Below are 19126 nucleotides of genomic sequence, written 5' to 3'. Positions count from 1 at the left end.
CCACCTCTCTAAGACGCCCGTGTGGGAGGAAACAAAGGGGAAGCGGGAAGGAGAAGGTTCCGTGCGGCCCCGCGGAGGCCCGCGTAGACCCGGCTCAGCGGAAGCGGGGATCGAAAGAAGACAGAGGGAGGCCGCCACGGTTGGAGAAGAAAAATGCAAGCTCTGTTCTCCCCCGACTCGAAGTGGAGGGGCGCGGGTGGGAAGGGAGGGGGAACAGGGCAGCCACGAGGGTTCGCTAAATGTCTCTCCGGGACCACGGAGGCCGCCTGGATGCGCTGACCGAGCGGACGGCGGCGCCGCGGGCCAAGTCAGGAGTCAGGGGCAGGCGGGCGCCTGGTTGGCGCTGGAACCGGTTCTGAATCCGGGGCCGGCAGCGTCTAGACTCAGCTCAGTCCCGCCCTGGCAGACCCCACCCGGGAGGCCTGGAGACAAAGGTGGGCAGACTGGAGAGGGCAAGAGGAGAAAGAGCTAATCTTGGCCAGCTTGGGGAGGAGGTGGGTGGCTGGGGAAGGGAAGGAGAAGCAGGCAAGAGAGGAACAGGGGCCCGGCCCACTGCGAGTGACTGGGCAGGTCTCTCCTGACAGATTGCAGTCTCTCTCCCAGTGACCTCTGTTTAGCAGACAATAACTCACCGGATTAATGACCAATCAGCGAAAGGCCTTCCGAATTGCCTCCAAATATAAAACCCCAGAGTCAGAATGGGATACGGCCAGAGTGTGGACTTGCCAGTCCTTTGGGTGTCTTTTTCCCCCACCTCCCTCTCTCTCAAAACAGAGACTCTGATTTCCAGAACCCCAAAGATGAAGTTGTGCCCTTCTCTTCCCACTCCCCCACCAGAACTCATGTACCTGACCACACTTCCCAAGGCAGTCTGGAAACCTCTGGTCCCCTAGTGGCCTCCCATATCCCTGACCCTACAAGAAATCTCCCTCTCACTACCATGCAACTTTGGAGAAGCCCCCACTTCTTTTGAATTTTATCTACTTCCAGTTGGGAAAAGAGATGAAAACAAGGGCAAAAATAGGGTGGGGGTCACCTACCTCATAGGCGTCCTGTCTTGGCTCCCCTTGGGAGACACCTACAGTCTGTGCCACCCTGTGTGTGTCCTCTCCCAAAAAGAGAGGGCCCAAAGACCCTGGGGTCAGGGTGTGGCTGGGGGACAGGCAGTGGCCCACCATTACAGAATCCAAATTCTGAAACCACAATTCAGTCCCTGGGCTGGAGGAGGAAGAATTTCAAAAAATGAAATCTGGACAACTCCAGCCTCAGCCCAGTGCCTGGCAAGGAAAATGTCTTCCTCTGTGAGGGGGAACTCCCCCTTTCCTTAGCACGCCCCCCAAATGCCAATCCCAGTCCAACCCAGCTAGCTGGCCCCTCTCCACCGACTTCTAACTCAATTGCTCTCAGCCTGGGCTTCTCTGCTGAGAATAAAGACACCTTCAAGAGGAGGAATGGTCCAGATTCTAACAGATTTCCTAGAGCCAGTCAGAGTAACCATCCACTGCTCTGGGCACGTACAAACTCCCTGAATATTTGCAAACAAGCATGCAGTAACTTCTATGCCCAGATACCCTCAGAACTCCAGGACACGGGGCGCCTGGGTGGCTCAGTGGGTTATAGCCTTTGCCTTCAACTGAGGTCATGATCCCAGGGTCCTGGGATCAAGCCCCACATTGGGCTCTCTGCTCAGCAGGGAGCCTGCTTTCCCCACCCCACTTGTGATCTCTGTCTGTCAAATAAATAAATACAATCTTTAAAACAAAACAAAACAAAACAAAACTCCAGGATACACAAGAGAGCTGCTCCCAAGCACTAGAGAGTTTCTCAAGGTCAGACCTAGGGAGAAACTCAGACACTGTCCTCTCCAACTCCTGCCATTGTTACAGACAGGGAAACTGAGGCTCACAGCCAGAGAGTGATTTGTCTCAAGTCCTCCTTGGCATAGGCTCAGCAGTCGGGAAGCTTGGATTCTAGGCATTCCAGACTGGCTGTGTGATCTGAAGCGGTGAACTCCTTGGGCCTCAGTGTCCCTTCTGTAAAGCCAGAGCATGTACATGGAGGGAGAGGGGTTGGTCTAAATGATCTCTCAGGTCCCTTTTTGGACTGACAGCTTGCGGTTCTCTGTGTGCTCATGTAAAAGTGAGCGACAATATAATCTCTGAGTTCAGACAATAAAGGGCACCACCTCTGCCAAAAGCAGAGGATTTTTTCTTGGAATTAAATGTTGCTGCTGAGCACCAACCCCACGCCTGGTCCTCCTTGCCCCCACCAAGGCTCACACACTGGTTTTTACCACCACTCTGTGTGTGTGCATGTGTGTGTGCGCGTGTGTGTGTGTGAGGGGGATGTTCTCTATCTCCATCACCAAATCAAAAGTGCTATTTTTGGACACAGCAACCTGAGCAGTAAATAATTAATTTGTATAATTAGAGGAGGAAGGCTTTGACCTGGCAATTTTTAACCAGGAGTCAATGCACCCATTGTACCAGCCTGGCCTTCTCACCCGACCCCCAACTCTGCCCACACACCTACCAGCCTCCCCAGCTGCCTCCCCCCCCACCCCGTTGGAGACCAGCATTCCCAAAATGGCCAGAAAGAAGGTTTCAGAGTCAGACTCTGCTCCCTCCCCAAGAAAGTTGCATTCATTCTCTGCCTTGCTCCGCCTACAGAAATAGGTCTGCTTGCAGCTACCCCTCAAAGCTCGCTTTTCCTACCCCCTAATGCTCTTCGAGCTCCAGGTCCAGGCTCTCTGCTCCTGGGACACATGAAATCCACCTCCCCAGTTCAAGATGCCCCAACAATGCAGCGAGTTTGCATTTCAAGAAACTCCCATTAATATCAATTTACTTCACTGAAACCTCGGGTTCTTCATCAAGTTGATGATTTATGATAAAATCAATTAAATTACGGCCACTTAGGGCCCAGCCGCTTCCTCTCAGATTTCATTGGTGCGGGGCCCAAGTGTCTGGTGGAAAAATGCAAGTTTAGCTGGAGGCGAGGAAAGATAATTCTGTGGCTGAGAAAATTTAATGCAAAACAATTTCCAGGCAAAGCCAGGCTTCTAGACAGAAATGCAAGAGCCACCAATTGGCCTGAGGAAATAACTATCTGGGGTCAAAATATTTCTCTCCCCACCCCCCAGCATCCTGCATGGATCCTTTGCTCTGTTCCCCTTTGTGCTCACTTGTCCCTTCCCAAGCAGAGACTTTGGGAAAAATTGGAGTAGTGATGGTAGAATCCATGCCTGCCAAGGCCCAGTGTTACACCGCTGAGCTCTACTACCACCCCGGGCCTTTTTCTCCTCTCCTCCTCTCCTTCCCACACAGCCATGCTCACTAATTCCTTAGCCTCCCATGGCAAAGTTAAAGGTTCAAAGTGAAGATCAGGCAGCCCATGCACATGGCCCAGAGGGGCGAAGGACCAGTCCAAATGGATTGTCTGCACATGGTGGTGGGCGGAAAGAAAGCACATTCCGGACCAGCACCACCCCACGGTGAGGGCACAGGGCATAAAATGTGTTTAAACTACCACATCACAGAGGACCAGGACCAGAGAACACCCAGCCTCCTTCCCAGCCCCGTGTGCCCACTCACAAAGCGACACTGCACCCCCATGGACCCCAGTCTGAGCACACGTGTACCCCTGCGTGCTAACGCTCTCACACAACACACAAACACACCTCCACATGTGCTTGCACACTATCCTTATACATCACACAGACCCACCACATCCTGCGCCTGCAAAGGGACAGTTCCCACCATCTCCCCACATCTGGGAAAATAAATCCCAGCGAATGAAGCTGGCATTGCCTCCCACTCCTAGGAGAGGGGCTCCTCCCGCCTCTGCTCTGTTTGGTTTTTGGTTTCCAGAGCAGTCTGGGAGTAAACATAGCTTCTCTGAAGCCATAAATCACCCCCTCTCTTACCTTCTCAGTTTAACACCCGGCCTCACCGCAACCCTTGTAGTTTCAGCTTCAAATAACCCGCCAGGTGCTAAAAGGCTCACCATGGTGACAGCTGGACTGTGGGAGCAGGGCCCAGCTGTCCCCCCAACCCCAGGAGATGGCCCCGCATTTCCTTCATAACGCACAGCTTCCAGCTCCCCTGGAAAACCCTCCAGAGCCTCCAACACCCTTCCTGAGCCAGAAAGCTGCTCTACCCCCTAACCCCGTTCCAGTCCACACACGGGGTGGGGGGGCCGGCCTGCAACCCCACATTCCTCCACATTGCCCTGCACACCCGGATCCCTCTATCCCCTCAGCACCCACCGGCCTCTTTAAGGTGTTCCCATTTTTGTCTTCCATGATTGGTATCCGGCCTCTTTCCTGACCCAGGGGACCTGGGGGCTGGGGACTTGGCCACCCCCTACACACACATACCCACACACCCACACACACACTCCTCGCCGGATCCCGGCCGCCGGGCTCCGCGCCCCCACTTACCTGTGCGGACTCCCGCTAGGGCGCAGGCCGCGAGCAGCCGGGAGCAGCGGGCGCGCGGGAGCCGACTGCCAGGCCCGGGTCCCTGGGCCCCAGCGGGGGCGCCCGGGCCGCAGCCCGCCGCATCGCGCTCGTGCAGACCCCAGCGGGCCCCGGAGCGGCGGGCGGCGCGGGGAGAGGCCCGGAAGAGCTCGCCCCCTCCCCGCCCCTGCCCCAGCCCCCGCCCCCGGCTTTGTTCGGCCCTCGAGGCCGCGGGGCGGCGAAGCGCGCGCGGAGGCTGCGCTCGGGGCGCTCGGGGTCCCGGGCCGGAGAAGCCGGAGCGCCCCCTCGGCGACGGCCCGCGTGGGGCTGCGGGGGGCCGGGCGCGCCTGGCACGCAGCCGGATCGGGGCTGCGAGAGCGGGTCGAGCTGCCGGGCGAGAGGAGCCGCGAATGACAGGGGGCACGGCGAGGCGCGGGGGGCGCCGGGGGCGCCATGGCGGAAGGCGGGCGCACGGGCGGCTCTTCAATGTCACCAGCGAAATGGGTTCCATATGTCCGGCCCAGCGGAGAAGGGAGGGGAAGAGAGAGAGAGTTCTGGGCAGGACGGGACGGGAGGATGGGGGTGGGGGTGCGCAGTGGAGGTAGAGAGCAGGGGCGCGGGGGGAAAAGGGACGGATGGGAGAAGCGAGAAGGTTTGCATTTTCCAGGTTCCCTGGAGTTTTCTAAAGCAGCTTAGGCTGGTAGGAACTTTCTTTCCCTTTTTCCTGAAAGATGGGGGAGGGAGGAGATTAGTAAGGGTAGCATCCGTTTGTTCCTGCTGGGGCTTCAAGGGAGGAGATGTGTATTGGAGGTGAAAGGGAAAGTTCTTAGGCGGCTGGCGGACCGACTTCTTCTCCCCCGCCCTGAAGAGGGAAAGAAGAGATCAAACCGGCCAGGGGGAAGAGAGGCCAAGGAAGGATTCTGGGGTCCAGGTATGAGCGCCTGACCCCAAACACCACCACCACCCCACCACCCCCGTGGAATTTTGGGAGATTCCAGCCATTAAGTTACTGAAGATGGTCGGTGAAAGAGAATGCCCGGCTAAGACAGTCTTGGCCATTCCCTGACACTTGGGTTCCTACCCCAGCTGCCTCACACCTGATTTAGCACCCCCGACTAAGGGCCTACTCTAGGGGCAGTTCCTTCTGGGTCAGCCCCGGGCTGTGGGCAGCTGCCTGGAAAGAAAGCACAGAGTTTTCAGGAGCTTCCAGACCCCTCCACGTGCCTGCCCTCCCCAAGCGATTGGGCTCTTTTTCAACATGTCTCTCTCTTCTGTCTCTCCCTCTCCCTCTCCCTCTCTTTCTCTCTCTCTCTCTCCCTCCCTCTCTCTCTCTCTCCCCCTCTGCCTTTTCTAACCATCTCGTTGTTTCTGTCCCTTTCGCGCGGCCTCTTTGTCTTCTCATACTCTGCCTCTCTGTCTTCTGTGAGTTTGAACTGAGCCCGTGAAAGACTTAGCAGTATCTCCAGAAACCACTTCTGGGCTCACTTATTAGGCTGCTCCTCTCCTTGGGGCAGTGTGGAGCCCTTGGCCTTAGGGCCCTTTTCTCTGCAGGGGAAACACATCCTTCCATCACAAAGACATTCTCCTCTACAGAGTAGGGGGAAAAGTGAGTGGTTTCTTTTCTAGTTCCCTCCTTCTTACTTAACTGTGTGTGTGTGTGTGTCCATCCAAGTTGTGGGGTTCCTTGTCCCAGGACAGCCTCCCCGCCGCTCTGACCGACCTTTGTCTTTATTCTCCCTGTCATCTTCTCCTTGGGCTCTGCCTTAACTTCTCCCCTCAGAAAAGGATCCTGCTGCTTGTTCCCTCTCTGGCCCCCCCCCTTTTTCCTTCATCCCCTCTCTCTCCTCATCTTTTTATCCAATTCTTCTGATGGCTAAAGCATTGGCAGCCTGGCTTCTGAAAGGCATGGGGATAAACACTATCATTACTAAAGAAGGACACCAGCAGAGTCTGGACAGAAGACGGACTCAGCCGCTTTCCGAAAGCCCCTTCCACCAAATACATTCTACCTCATCCCCTGGACAGCACAAAAGCAAATGGGGTGCATATGTGCAGAACAGATAAGAGCCAGGGTGCTTCGTGGCTAAGTAAACCAAATATATATATATATTCTTTCCAAACTTGCTGACTTGAGAGCAGGCCTATATCCCTGAATAGAGGGCATCAGGCCTTACACAGAGAGATTCTGCAAGGAGCCAGCAACTAAAAGATAGTGGTGGGGAGGGATGGTCTCCCCGCTTTTTTCTCCGGGGGGAAGACTCTGAGTGTGAGTTGGGGAAAGGAAAGGGGAGAGGGTATCCCCAGGGCCAGAAGAGACAAAGACCTGAAGGAGGCCGAGAGAATGGAGAGGAAAAGAGGGGGGATCAGACCTCCATGTCACAGGCAAAGGCAGCAGGAGGAGGAGAGACAGAGAAGGAGGCATAGTTGGTAACACAGGGGTAGAGGCCTGTAGGACTGGTTCCCAGCTCACACCCCTACTTCTGACCTGTCCCAGAGAGCAAATCCGTCAGCTTTCCCCTTTTGTTTCTCATCCTCCAAAACATGCTGAATTCAGAAGCTAATAAAACATGGATCTACCCTCTTCCTTCTCCCCGTGTCCCTCCTCCTCTCCCAGGAAGAGGTAATCCTTCCCCCCTTTCTTAGGGACTCCAAGACTTTGGCCTAAGTTCTGGAATGCTGCTTTGGGGGTGAAGTCCGCCTCCCCACATTTACATCCCCCCCACACACACAACTTCCCAGGTAAGGGAGAAATACATACTCGCCTCTCACACTGAGTGTCTCTCACACTGAGTGTGTGTGGGATTCTTCAACACTGAAAGAGGGAGGCCTGAAAGGCTGGAGCCCCCATCCCTCAACTCTGCCTTCCCCAGCACCTTCCCTCTTCCCCACACTCTCTAGTCCCATCAAAGCTACCCCTGAATCCACACTCTCCCCAGTTCCATTTATCCAGACTAGGTAACACCACACCCATCCCAGCCTAGGGTCTTGACCTCTCCTTCTCTTTTTCCCTAAACCCTTTTCAACCCAGACTCCCAATCTGGGAGGCTTCCTCCATCCCCTACCCACAAATCTGCCGGTTAACAAGGATGGGGCTCAGCGCCCCTTGGAGCCGAGCATGGGAGCAAGCTCCTGGATGCTCCAGGACCGAGGCCTAAACCGACACTCCACCAGGCTGATGCCATGAATAATTAACACCTGGGCGAGGTGTCACTCTAATTTTTCTCCTCAAAGGTTTACACTAGCAGGCAGAGTTAAATATCATGGATAATAGTGGCTATAAAGTCACTTGGCCAGGCTCCAGCTAGCAAAGGAAGAGCCAGCAGCCTGCACCCTACTTGGCAAAGGCTCTGGCCCTCTACTCCTCGTCCACCACAACTTTGGGGTGCAGTGTAGAATGTCCCCAGAAGCTACTTCTGGCTTTGCTCTTGACCATCAGGCTCTTCTCTAATGGGGAGGGACTGGGACCCCCACATGAAACCCGAGGGGAAATTTACCAGCTCTCCTCCCCCCAATCTGTACCCCATTTGCTCCCTCTTTGGAGGGGGACTTAAGGAGGGGAACACACCCTATGTCCTGGAACCCTCACCAACTCCCTGGGACCACCTGATTCCTGGAGCATTCCTTTTCTAGAGAAACTTAGAGAACTTCTCCCTGCTTTAGCCCCAAACACACAGAGTCCCTCACTGCCGAGGAAACTTTCTTTGTTTCAGGAGGTCGAAGGAAGGCTACTGGGGTGTGAATTCATTTCCTTGTTTTGTTAGCCAGGAGGGTGGGGAGCCAAGACTTTCAGCTTCTCTCCCTGCCCTTCACCCTCTGTCCCCACGATCTCCCCCCAATTTGGGGGGCTCTTTCTCCACTCCCAACACCTTGCTGAATATCAATCCTACAGATGACGATCCTACAGATGACACTTCAGTACTACAACTGAATCCTTCCAGCTCCCTTCCCACTGCTTCAATTTGACCCCCATGGATGACAAAAATCTTTGCCTTCAACTCCAGCCATTTCTCCCTCTGCCTCCACCTCTCCTGCCCCCAGGCCCCTTCTGCCTTCAGAGTTGGGCTCTTTACCCTGGGCTGGAGTCAGAGCAGCCAAACTCCTGGAAGGGAACGCCTGAAAAAAATGGAGCTCTGTCTGCTGCTTCAGGAATGTTGGCTCTATCAGGCTTGCAAATATAATTTTTATATTAGGTCGTGGTCTTTGACTGGGTTTATATGCCAATGAGGCATTTCTGGTTTACCAAATTTATACAAATCTCGCCTTAATTGATAATCACAGATGCTGTAATTTAAGACCTCCAGCCATAGAGCTTTCATATTAACTGCTGATATATTACTGCAAATCGTCTGAAATAACCAGCTCCTGGGAGCAGAGCAGAGAGGGAGGAAGTGGCTCCGAGACCGAGTCTCTCCCGGCCGCAAAAATAGCCGAGCTTCCACATCATTTTCCGTGAGAAATGATTTATCGAAGACATGGCCATAAACAACACAACTCGCTCACAAACACACACAGACGCGTGCGCGCACACCACACACACACACACACACACACACACACACACAATGGCGGGCATGCCGGTCGAGAAGCTGACACCCATATTGCTATAAATCAAGAAAAAGGTTGGAGGAGAGGGAGAGAGAGAGACAGAGAAAGAGAGAGGGGGAGAGAGAGTGAGAGAGAGAGAGAGAGAAGAGGAATATTCCTAAAATCTCTATGCAATGCCTCAATGGGTATAAACACACAGAGCACCGTGTGAAGAGAAATGGCAGGAAATGAAGATGGCTATTTGTCACAGTTTACGACAATAACATTAATAACAAACAATAAATTTACATGGACATATAAGACGCGGTAGGTAGTGAGAAATCCCTTCTACTTACAATACCCCAGCCCGCGGTGTGGCTCCGGCTGCGGGGCTCTTTTATTGTTGCCTCCCTCTCTTTTTCTCTCTCTCTCTCCCTCTCTCTCCCCCTGTCTCTCTCTTTTTTTTTTCTCGGGGTACAGGCTTGTTTTTCAAAGGACAGTTGAATTGCACGTCAGAAACAGGGAGACCGAGGCTGCGATTTTCCTGACAAATACATATCTATTCTGCAACCTCGGCATTAATTATTTAATGAATCACGTGACCAGGAGGGGGAAGGGGGTCTTTCGATTTCAGGCTCAAAGGACCACTGTGACCTTCCCCTTCAGGAGGAGAAATTTTCCTGCAAAATAGGTTCCCCCCCCAACCCACCAATGGAAGAGTAGTGAGTTCTCCTCTCTCCCAGCTATACCTACCCTACCTATAGCTCCCTAACCTCCCCGCCCCCAGACACACACTTACCCACAGCCCACCTCTCCTCTCTCCCTTCTCCTCCTGCTTCTGCTTAGTTCGTGGAGGTGCAGAAATAGTCTGCAGGGGCGTCTGGGGGGTGGGGGTGGGGTGGGCGCGGAGCCCTGCTCCAAGCCCCTGGATTTCTCAGCTCCCAGTTCTTCTCTCTGCATCCTCTAAGCTCAAGATTTCCCCCCAACTCCGTTCTCTCTCTCACTCCTAGGATATTGATCTTAGTGGGGCCCACTCCCCCCTTCCTAAAAGACCAACAACCTTTCTAAAGGGACCAGCTTCAAAAGAAACCCTTCGTTAAGTCCAAGTTACATATGTATAAAGAATGGGGCTTCTGATCTTTTGTGGTACCTCTGGAAGGGGCAGAAAAGGGACAGGGTGAAGAGATGACTCGGGAGCTCCCACAGCTGAGAATAACTGCAAGGGGGACTTCCCCCCGCCCGCCCCTTGTGTTATTACCATCCCAGGGAATCAAATTCTACTAACCAACTGAGCATACGCTCTAGAGACAAAGATCCCAGACTAAGGTGTCTACACAAAAGAAGTGGACAGTCAGTGTCTGTCTACCTATGTCACACCCCATCCCAGTGACCCCCTCCACCCCTAACACACCAGTGAAGACAGCTGAAGATTTGAACTAGAGGGGAAGGAAAGGGAAGAAAGAAGCTTTGAAGTTGGCCTGGCAGCCCCGGGGTCCCTATTTCCCAGGTGTTAGTACCCTGAGCTCCCAATCAGCAGACAATGGAGCCTGATCGATGGGGAAAGATGGGGGGGGGTAGGGAATCTCATAATAAAAGGTTAAACAGAGGGATGATAGGACCAATCCATTCCCCAGGCCTAGAGAGAGAAGGAGACACACATGCCTTGGTCCCAGATGTAAACAAAACAAAACAAAACGAAACCAAAATTCCCCCAAACCTTCACTTACAGCTTGGCCCCAGAACTTGCAGACCAGTTACAACCAGAATTGGAGTCCTGGGCCACTGGGAGGGGTGGGAGTGCAAAGGGGAGCAGAAAAGGCATTCCTGGAGAAGCCGCCCGCTCGGCACATTCCCAGCCTTATCTTCAGCAGCTCTGAGTGCAGCCTGGCCTACGCCGCCGTCAGAGCAGGCAGGATAGGAGAATAAATTCAGCTTAGGGTAGGGGAGCAGGGGACGAGGGGTCACCACTCGTTCGTCTGGAAAGGTCCGAACCAAAAACAACTCAGTGGGGAGGTGGCTGAGGACCCAGATGCCTTACCAACCCCCCAAAGAAACAGCCACCCTGCCTGCCGGCCCCGGTAAGTTCCAGCTGGGGCGGCTGGGCAGCCCCTGCCTTCTCCTCGGAATCCCTGCTCCTGACGCCACCCGTGTGGGGCGCCAGCGGGGCCGCACTCTGTAGGGGGGTGGTCGGCTTTGATTGTCCAGATACAAAACACAGACTGGTATTGAATTCAGCCTGCTCCCGATGTGGGCCCTGAGCCTGGCTCCAGCCAGGCAGCTCCTTGCAAGCTCCTGGCCACGGATACATTACAACTGGTCCCCTATAGGAACACGGTCCACTAAAGTCTGAAAGAAAAAAAAAAAAGAGGGACACAGAGAGAGATCGAGAGAGAGGGAGAAAGGAAGGAAGAAATAGGCGGGAGCATAGGAAGACAGCAATCTCTGAAACCGAGAAATTGTCTTTAAGGACAAGAAAACAGCAGAATGACAGGAAGGCACGCCAGGCAGGTTCTGTTAAAATGCCCACACTCTTTTCGGATCCTGGGAATGTCCATGTTCAAATAAACAAGCGCCTGAGCACGAGTGGAGCGCTTTCTTGCTGCCGATAAAGCGAACGTTCATTCTGCGAGAAAGGCGCGATTGATTTACGAATCTGAACGCTCTGGTTTTATGGCTGATCACAAATCCGTCAGCGCTCAATTCACGCTGGGAAACTTCCCAACTCTGTTTTCCAACCCGACTCCCCTCCCCAGCGTGCCACTCTTCCCAGGGAGACCCACCACCAGCGCTGCTGCTGCCACGGCTCAGACGGGTAGGACTGGGGCAGCCCCTCTGTTCCCAGAGGTGCAAGTAGGAAGGCCAGCGGCAAGGGCCCAGGGACCTGAAGGGAAGAGAAGGCAAAGATGAGGGGTGCCGCTGGAATTCTAGAAGGTGAGCCCATCCAGCTGGGGAGCCTGCTGGAGGTGCTCAGCCCTGAAAAGACTGGGGGTCTGGGAGTGAGGGAATAGGGAAATCTCGAAGCTCTTGCCTTAGTGGTTGAAACCCTTGAATGAACCCCAATCTTCCCTTCCATTGTTTCCCTCCTTTAACGGACCCCTCACATGGCAGAGAGCAGCTCCTAAAGTCCCAGGTGACCACAGCTTCCTCACCTGGGCCTCTAGAGGGCCCACAATTGGTTATCTGCCCTTATGAGCAATGGGTGCACATCCAACATGAGCCCCAAACATTTGCAGCCCAGGAGCGGCCCAGCCCCCTTTCTACTCACTCCCTCTCCCGCCTGAGACCTCCAGCCCCTGCGTGAATTCCCCCACTCAGGGACAAAGGAGATGGTACCAACAGATACTAGTTATTTCTTGCCTGAGTTAGAGTCCCCAAGTTACAGGAGACAATTTACAAAATGCAAATCAGTACCCGACACATATCCCAGCAAGGTTCGGTCTCTCCTAGTTTTAACTGAAGGAACATTTCCTCTCTTCCCAGCTGGAGTCAGTCAGTCTGTCTGTCTGTCTGTCTCTCTTTGTCTCTATCTCCTCCTAAAATAACTGCTGCTGGTGTGGATTTTAAGATGAATCAGAGTAGAATAGAGATTCGGAAAGGCTCCAGGTTAGCAAATTCTCCACCCATCTCTTAAAATTAAAAGTTGCTAAAACTTTGGTTAATGTGGCAGAGCTGTTCCTGGAAATGGGCAGAACAGCCTGTCCTGACCCTTCTCCCACTTCTCTTGCTCCTCTGTTGGGGAGGCATCCGTGGCCTCTGTGAGTCGCTGGGGTGGGACTGGGGATTAGGGGAAGAGGGCACAAGTGACTCTAGGATTAGCTTCCTGAACAAAGGAACTTCAGAAAATGGGTTGAGAAGCTGTGGATTTGGATCTGAGACCTGGAGAGAAAGTAGCCTCCAAGGGACTGTTGGTGTGTGTGTGTGTGGGGGGGCTTTCCTCTCTTTAGAACCCAGAGGCTTGTTCCCTTAGCACTCTGAAGCCCTGTGGACCTCTCCTTTCACCTCCCTTTGTCTTTCCTCCCTCAGCTCCCTCCAAGAGAAGGAGGAAAGGAAGGATGAGTTGGACGCGGTGAGGGGGAGCAGTTAGAACCTGGCCTGGGAAAGGAGTTCTACACAGAGGGCCAGATCAGCACCCTACTTCCCTCCCCTATCTGTACCCCTGAGCTAAAATTTTTACTCCTTTTCTCCGCAGTGGACAGTCACAGAAACACAATCCGGAGATTCCCAGATAGCAAAGAAGGGGTTGGGGGCCAGAGGGAGATGCAGACGGCGGGCCACACAACAGCCCAGGAGGGGCCCTCCTGGCAGAGGTCTGACTTTCCCTCCTGGGCAGCAGTCAGGAGCCAGGAGCAGCACACTGTCCAGTCTCAGAGAGGTCAAGGGGCTTCCGAGGTCATTTTGTGGTTCTAATACTGAGCTAATCGCTTAGAAAACGTGGCCTCTCCATGAACTCTCTCTCCTGCCAGCCTCCTGCCTCCAAACCGTCAGTGAGCCCCAGGGTAAAAGGGCCAGCACATTTTCAGGTCTGAGCCGGAGCCCACTGGCTCCCTTGCCCTCAGAAGCAGGGCCCCACAAAGGGGGAACAGAACCCCCAAAACAAGAGAGCAAAAGGAAACCAAAGTGAGCACCGAGCCTCCAGGAAGAAGGGGGAGCAGAGTTGAAGAGGAAGATTCTGACACCAACGAACTGCCTGTAAACGGAACAGTTTCCTGCTCCAGAGTTGCAAATATCTATCCAGAATCCCATGCTAGACACAAGAAAGAAAGAAAGAACAAAAGAACGAAAGAAAGAAAATGAAGACATCTACCTATACCCAGCTCCAAGCCTGGGGCATTCCATCCAAGAACTGCATTCCATTTTTCCAGGAGGCGGCAGTGACATCTCCCCGGTAAACAGACATAAGGGACACAAGCCCCCAGTGTAGACAAGCAAAGTCACAAAACACACTGGCCACATGTGCGTGTCCCGAAACACGCACACTTGCCCACACGCGTGCTGGAGCTCTCCAGGCCCGCCTGCATTTTCTGAAACCCGAAAAGCCCTTCTGAGCTGCCTCCCAAACAACGTTCTCTGGGGTTTTTCAGGGGCTCTGACACCTCAGTCCCAAGCAGTTCAAACACTCTCCAGGTGTGAGGCCCCTCGCTCTCCCTCTGACCCAAGCATCCGTCATCATAAAAGGCAACAAATCTGACCCAAGCATCTACCATAAAAAACCCCGCGAAGAAAGTTGAAAAAGGAAAAGAAGGAGGCGAGAGAGTTTCTTCTTTCCTTTGTAAAAAGAGCTCATAAAACTATCAAAAAAAAAAAAAAAAAAAAGACAGCCCAGGCGGGGGCTTTGTTACCTTTGCGCCTCTCGCCTCCTCTGGCCCGAATTCCGCGGATCCCATTCATGACGAAGGGCTGCTTCCAAACTGAGAGAAAAAAGTTTTCAACTTTATGGTTCCAAATTTTTTCCCCCTCGCAGATCCGGGAGAGCCAGCTAACACTTTTTTCCCCCAACAGCCGGTCTGCGGAGATTTGCTGTTGAATAATAACAAAGGAGAGAGGATACGTATTTAAAGAAAAGAAGTGATTAATGGTTTTCTGTATAATTCTCACATTTTTCTTAGCTCTTGTCTACACAGAATGGCTGTGAACTTTAAGCTCCATAGAAATCTTTTTTTATTCTATTCATACCTTCCAAGGAGCAGCTTTGATTTGGTTCTATAGAGACATTCCTGGGGGGGCATATGCTTTTTAAGAACTACTTTCCCCCTCCACTAAGGGCGGCCGCATCCCCGGGCAGCTTAAACATCACACCGCGATTCGACCGAAACAAAGCTCGCCGCTCTGAGCCTCCAGGTCTGGGCAATTTTTTTATGAGGCTTCCAGAAGCATTTCCATGGGCTGTTCTATGGCCCTTTCCCGCTCTGTGGACACGGGCCCCTCTCTCCGGGGCCCTACCCAGCCTCAAACTCCCGGGCGCTGCAAACCGGAGGAATACAAAAGAAATAACAATAAAACGCGCTGGTAGAATCAGCTATGTTTATTTTCTGGAGGGAGACAGGACCGAAAAAACGACTTTTAATTGCGGATGCTCTTTTGAGCCCCAAGCTTTTTGGAGGCTGGTGGTGGTATCCCGGCTGCCACAAGACCGGAGAAACCGGCCCCCCTCCCCAGGCTGGAGCCCTCAGACCTTAGCACTTCTCTTGGGTGCTGCCCCAAAGCTTGTGAGGGTCATCGGCACTCCCATCCCCTTCCCCCACTCCATTCTAGGGGTGACTGGGACCTCAGAGATAGAAAGCTATTTGGTCCCCAGTCGTACTTTCGATACTTTCTATGAGAAAGAAAATGAAAATTAATACAGGAGCAGGGCTTCACAAAAGAGGCCATTTGTCTTCTTGATTATCTATTTGCTTGTCAGAGTTTGAGCTATGGCACCGGCTAGCTCCTTTGTAATATAAAAATACTCTGAAAACCTGCAAACACCCAGAAACATCTGTGCAAAAAATTAGACTCATTAAAGCTTTAAACACCTCAGAGGAAAACGATACCTTCTTAGGCGGGAGGAAAGAGGCCGGCCTCGCAGAATCCTCCCTCCGAACCTTAATAAGCAAAGAGTCGTCTGTCTAGAAAGAGACAGCTTAACCGCATTTTATTTGCTTATGACAAATAAATCACGATATGAAAGCCTTTGCCATACTTAAGCCTCTCGTGTCCTACAATGAAACATCCCCCCCCCATCAGGGATTGGAGTCAGCCCGCCCAGTACTTTCAATCCATTTTTGGACTGAAGGGAAAAAAATTAAAGCCCCAAACAAAACACACCCACCCCAAAAGGAAAACACACGAGCTACCACAATTTGGAGTCCTCTGAGCTCGAAAGTCCCCTTGGACCCTTTGAAAAAAAATATTCAACCACATCTAGTGTGAGGCCGAATGGACTGGGGTGCTTAGCATAAACGCTGGGTGGCATTTGTATCTTTATACTAAGGTTTCAACAAAAACACGCCGTGCTGGTCACGAGAAACCAAACATTTATTTCTATTGTCACTCTGTACAGGACACAAATTTTCACGCCAACGAACGGTTCTAGACTCAGGCAGCCCCAGAACTAGAAAGGGGCCTGGTTTGGAATGTCAGAGAGAGAACAGGAGAGAGGACGCACATGGACATAAAATAATAATAATAATAATAATTAATAATTAATAATAATAATAATAATGTAAAACAATGATAAACTATGGGAGAGGTCTTTGCAACATCGTCCCCCAGACCGGGAGGGGCACCACGTTTGACTTGCTAGTTTCACATTCGTTTGCAGTCTAGGAGAGAAGGCCGGGGGGCTGTACAACTCTACGTTGGCAAAAGGCTTGCCCCCAGGTCCCAGAACTCAACTGGCCCCTTGCTCTGCCAGGAATGGTATGACCTTGCAGAAGAAAGGCCCTCCCGAGTCTCTCTCGGGTCTCTCTCTCTTTTTTTTTTTTCCCTCGGACTCAACTTCCCTGCCTGCTCCTGCGTTGCCAAGGCCACCCCTGCCTCCACTTGTCCCCTTCCTGCTGCCCGCCCCCCAGCCCAGCCCAGCAGTGCAAGGGGGGTGAGAAGTCAGTGTGCCTGTGGAGGGGCACGGGAGGAGAGGAGGGTGTGTGTGTGTGTTGTGTGTGTTACCGTGGCCAAAACACTGCGCTATCTGGCAGTCACAGGGTGCTTTCGCTGGGTGTCAGGAATGGGGGACAAAGAAAGAAAATCCAGGCTGTCTTCCAGCGGCGGCAGCAGCAGAGGCGGCGGCCGAGCCGGGCCTCATTTGTTAGCCGGGTGTCGAGGTAATGGTCGCCACCGAGGCCCGTCCTCTCCTCGGCAGAGTAAACAAGACAGATGGGCCTGGGCCTGGCGTGATTAAAGATGAAACGTGGATCCATCTTCGCCAAAGCTGAAAGCGAGGAGTGCAACCTCCTCCTATTTCTCTTTCTGTCTTCTTCTTTCTCTTCTTCTTCTTCTTTTTCTTCCCTTTTTTTCCCCTTCTTCTTCTACTTCTTCTTCTTCTTTTAAGGAATAAAGCAAGAGACTTGAACCTTGCTTCTTGGGGGGCCTCACCCGGCGCCCTATTGTCATTTCTATAAATAAAGCTTCCCCTCCCCCTCCTCTGCGTTTATTCGTGTAAATAGATAAAGTTGGGGGGGGCAGGTAGGTTTTGGCGGACCCAGGCCCCAGGGTCCCCTCCCGCTTCTCCCCCCGCCCCCCCTCCCCGCGCTCACAACCCACACCCGCCCCGAGGTTCCTGGCTCCCGCGCGGGGGCCACTAGAGCGCGGGGGGGCCTCCGTTGGGCCGGCCAGGGGGCCCTCCGCCTGCGCCTGCGGTGCCACCCGAGCGGATCTTGGTGTTGGGCAACTTGTGGTCTTTTTTCCACTTCATGCGCCGGTTCTGGAACCAGATCTTGATCTGGCGCTCGGAGAGGCAGAGCGCGTGGGCGATCTCCACCCTCCGGCGCCGCGTCAGGTAGCGATTGTAGTGAAATTCCTTCTCCAGCTCCAAGACCTGCTGGCGAGTGTAGGCTGTCCGAGAGCGCTTGGGCTCCCCGCCGGCGTAATTGGGGTTTACTGGACACACACAGAGAGAGGGAAAAAGAGAAAGTTTTATTGCCCCGAAAGGGAGGAGGGAGAGCTCTTTCTTCCAGCTAACACCGCGTCTCCCTCCCTCCCTCTCCCGCCACCTCTTCTTCCTCCGGAGGGGGGTGGGGACGCAAAGGGAAGAAAGCGGGGCCCCCCAGGAAGAGAAAGAGACCTCAAAGTTTTGGAGGGTTGTGTTGTCCCCACGTTGTTGTTTGGGTGTCTGGAGAGGGGTGGGGGGAGTGAGGAATCTTCACAAGGTTTTAGCCGCTCCTCTCTGCCCCCTTGGCCTGGGGCCCGGGATGGGAGAACGAGGGGTGAAAGAGGGAGGAGGCTTCCCTAAACCTTTCTTCTGTTAGTTCCCACCCTCTGTGCTCAGATCCCATGTAGCGCCTGACCCCAGTAAAAACTTTTGCCCACTTCTGGAGCCAAGGAGCCAGACTAGAGGAAAGAAAGGAAAAAATAAATACTGAGAGTTGACTCAACTCTACCCTCAAATACAGATTACCTCCTCCTCCTCCTTCTCCTCCCCCCCCCCACCCCTCCCCAGCTTGCAACTTCACTGAAGACTGCATCTCCCTGGCGAAAAGTCGCTGGTGAGAATGGCAAAGAGGATGGGGGAACCGACTTCAAAGGCGCGGGGCCCACCAGGCCATAAAAATTTATGGGGGATGTAATTATGTGGCTCTGAAAACAGGCGACCGTAAATCTCCGGCAATGGCGAGTTTATAGCGGGGACAATTGGCTTCCCTCAGCCCCCCCCCCCATGCCTCCGAGGTCCCTTCGGTGTAAAGCACCGGGGGTGGGAGGGGGAAGGGGTGCCCACGCACTCACCCGTGCTCACGTGAACTTTGCGCATCCAGGGGTAGACGACGGGCTCTTTGCACGCGGAGTGGGACGGGCTGGGGTGCAGGGGGTTCTGGGCGCAGGGAGGCGGCGGGGGGCTGCTGCTGACCGCCTCGCAGCGCTGGCCGGGCTCCGGGAGGAGGGCCCCGGAGGGCGGCGGCGCAGGAGCCCGAGGGGACAGCCCGGGCGGTGGCGGGGGCGGCGGGGGTGGTGGCGGAGGCGGCGGGGGCCCGGGGTCCCGGCAGGCCGCGTAGCGCTGCACGGTGCACGCCGCGCGCCGCCCGAAGCCCGCCTCCGGCTGGAAGCTGCTCTCTCGCCTCTGGCCGCCGGCGTAGTACCCCGGCGAGTGGTCGCTGGGTAGGTAATCGCTCTGTGAATATTCCTCGCACGGAGGGAACTTGGGGTCGACATAGTTTGAGTTGATCAAAAAAGAACTCATAGCCATTAATTTCTGGGAATTGCCCACAAAATATACTAAAATTTATTCCGACCCCTGACTCGTTTTCCTGTTTCCGAAAGCCCTCCTACTTACTGTCAAGTGAACAAAGTTAGGGGCCCACGTGATCCTCGGAGCCAATGGCCGCCCCGCCTGCGATTCCCGGATAAGGAAATCTGCTCACCCGGACCCTACTCCAGCCAAAGAGGTTTATTTCCCCTTCTTCTCTTTCCCCCTCCCCACCCACCCAACACCAGGATTTACATAGGGCTCCTGCG

At 53.8% G+C, this 19126-nt stretch overlaps 1 protein-coding gene across 1 annotated transcript; it reads right to left on the bottom strand.

Annotated features, from left to right (window-relative positions):
* Positions 1-16974: 16974 nt before the first annotated feature.
* On the bottom strand, positions 16975-18882 carry HOXB4 (homeobox B4). Its single transcript, XM_080827486.1, has 2 exons — positions 18401-18882; positions 16975-17557 (listed from the first exon to the last, which is right to left on the bottom strand). The coding sequence occupies exons 1-2, from the start codon at positions 18855-18857 to the stop codon at positions 17259-17261; spliced, it is 756 nt and encodes a 251-aa protein (XP_080683612.1). The 5' UTR covers positions 18858-18882; the 3' UTR covers positions 16975-17258.
* Positions 18883-19126: the final 244 nt, after the last annotated feature.

The sequence above is a fragment of the Martes martes genome (assembly GCF_963455335.1).
Source record: "Martes martes genome assembly, chromosome: 16".
In the NCBI taxonomy this organism is placed as follows: Eukaryota; Metazoa; Chordata; class Mammalia; order Carnivora; family Mustelidae; genus Martes; species Martes martes.
This window is presented reverse-complemented; position numbering and strand designations above follow the sequence as displayed.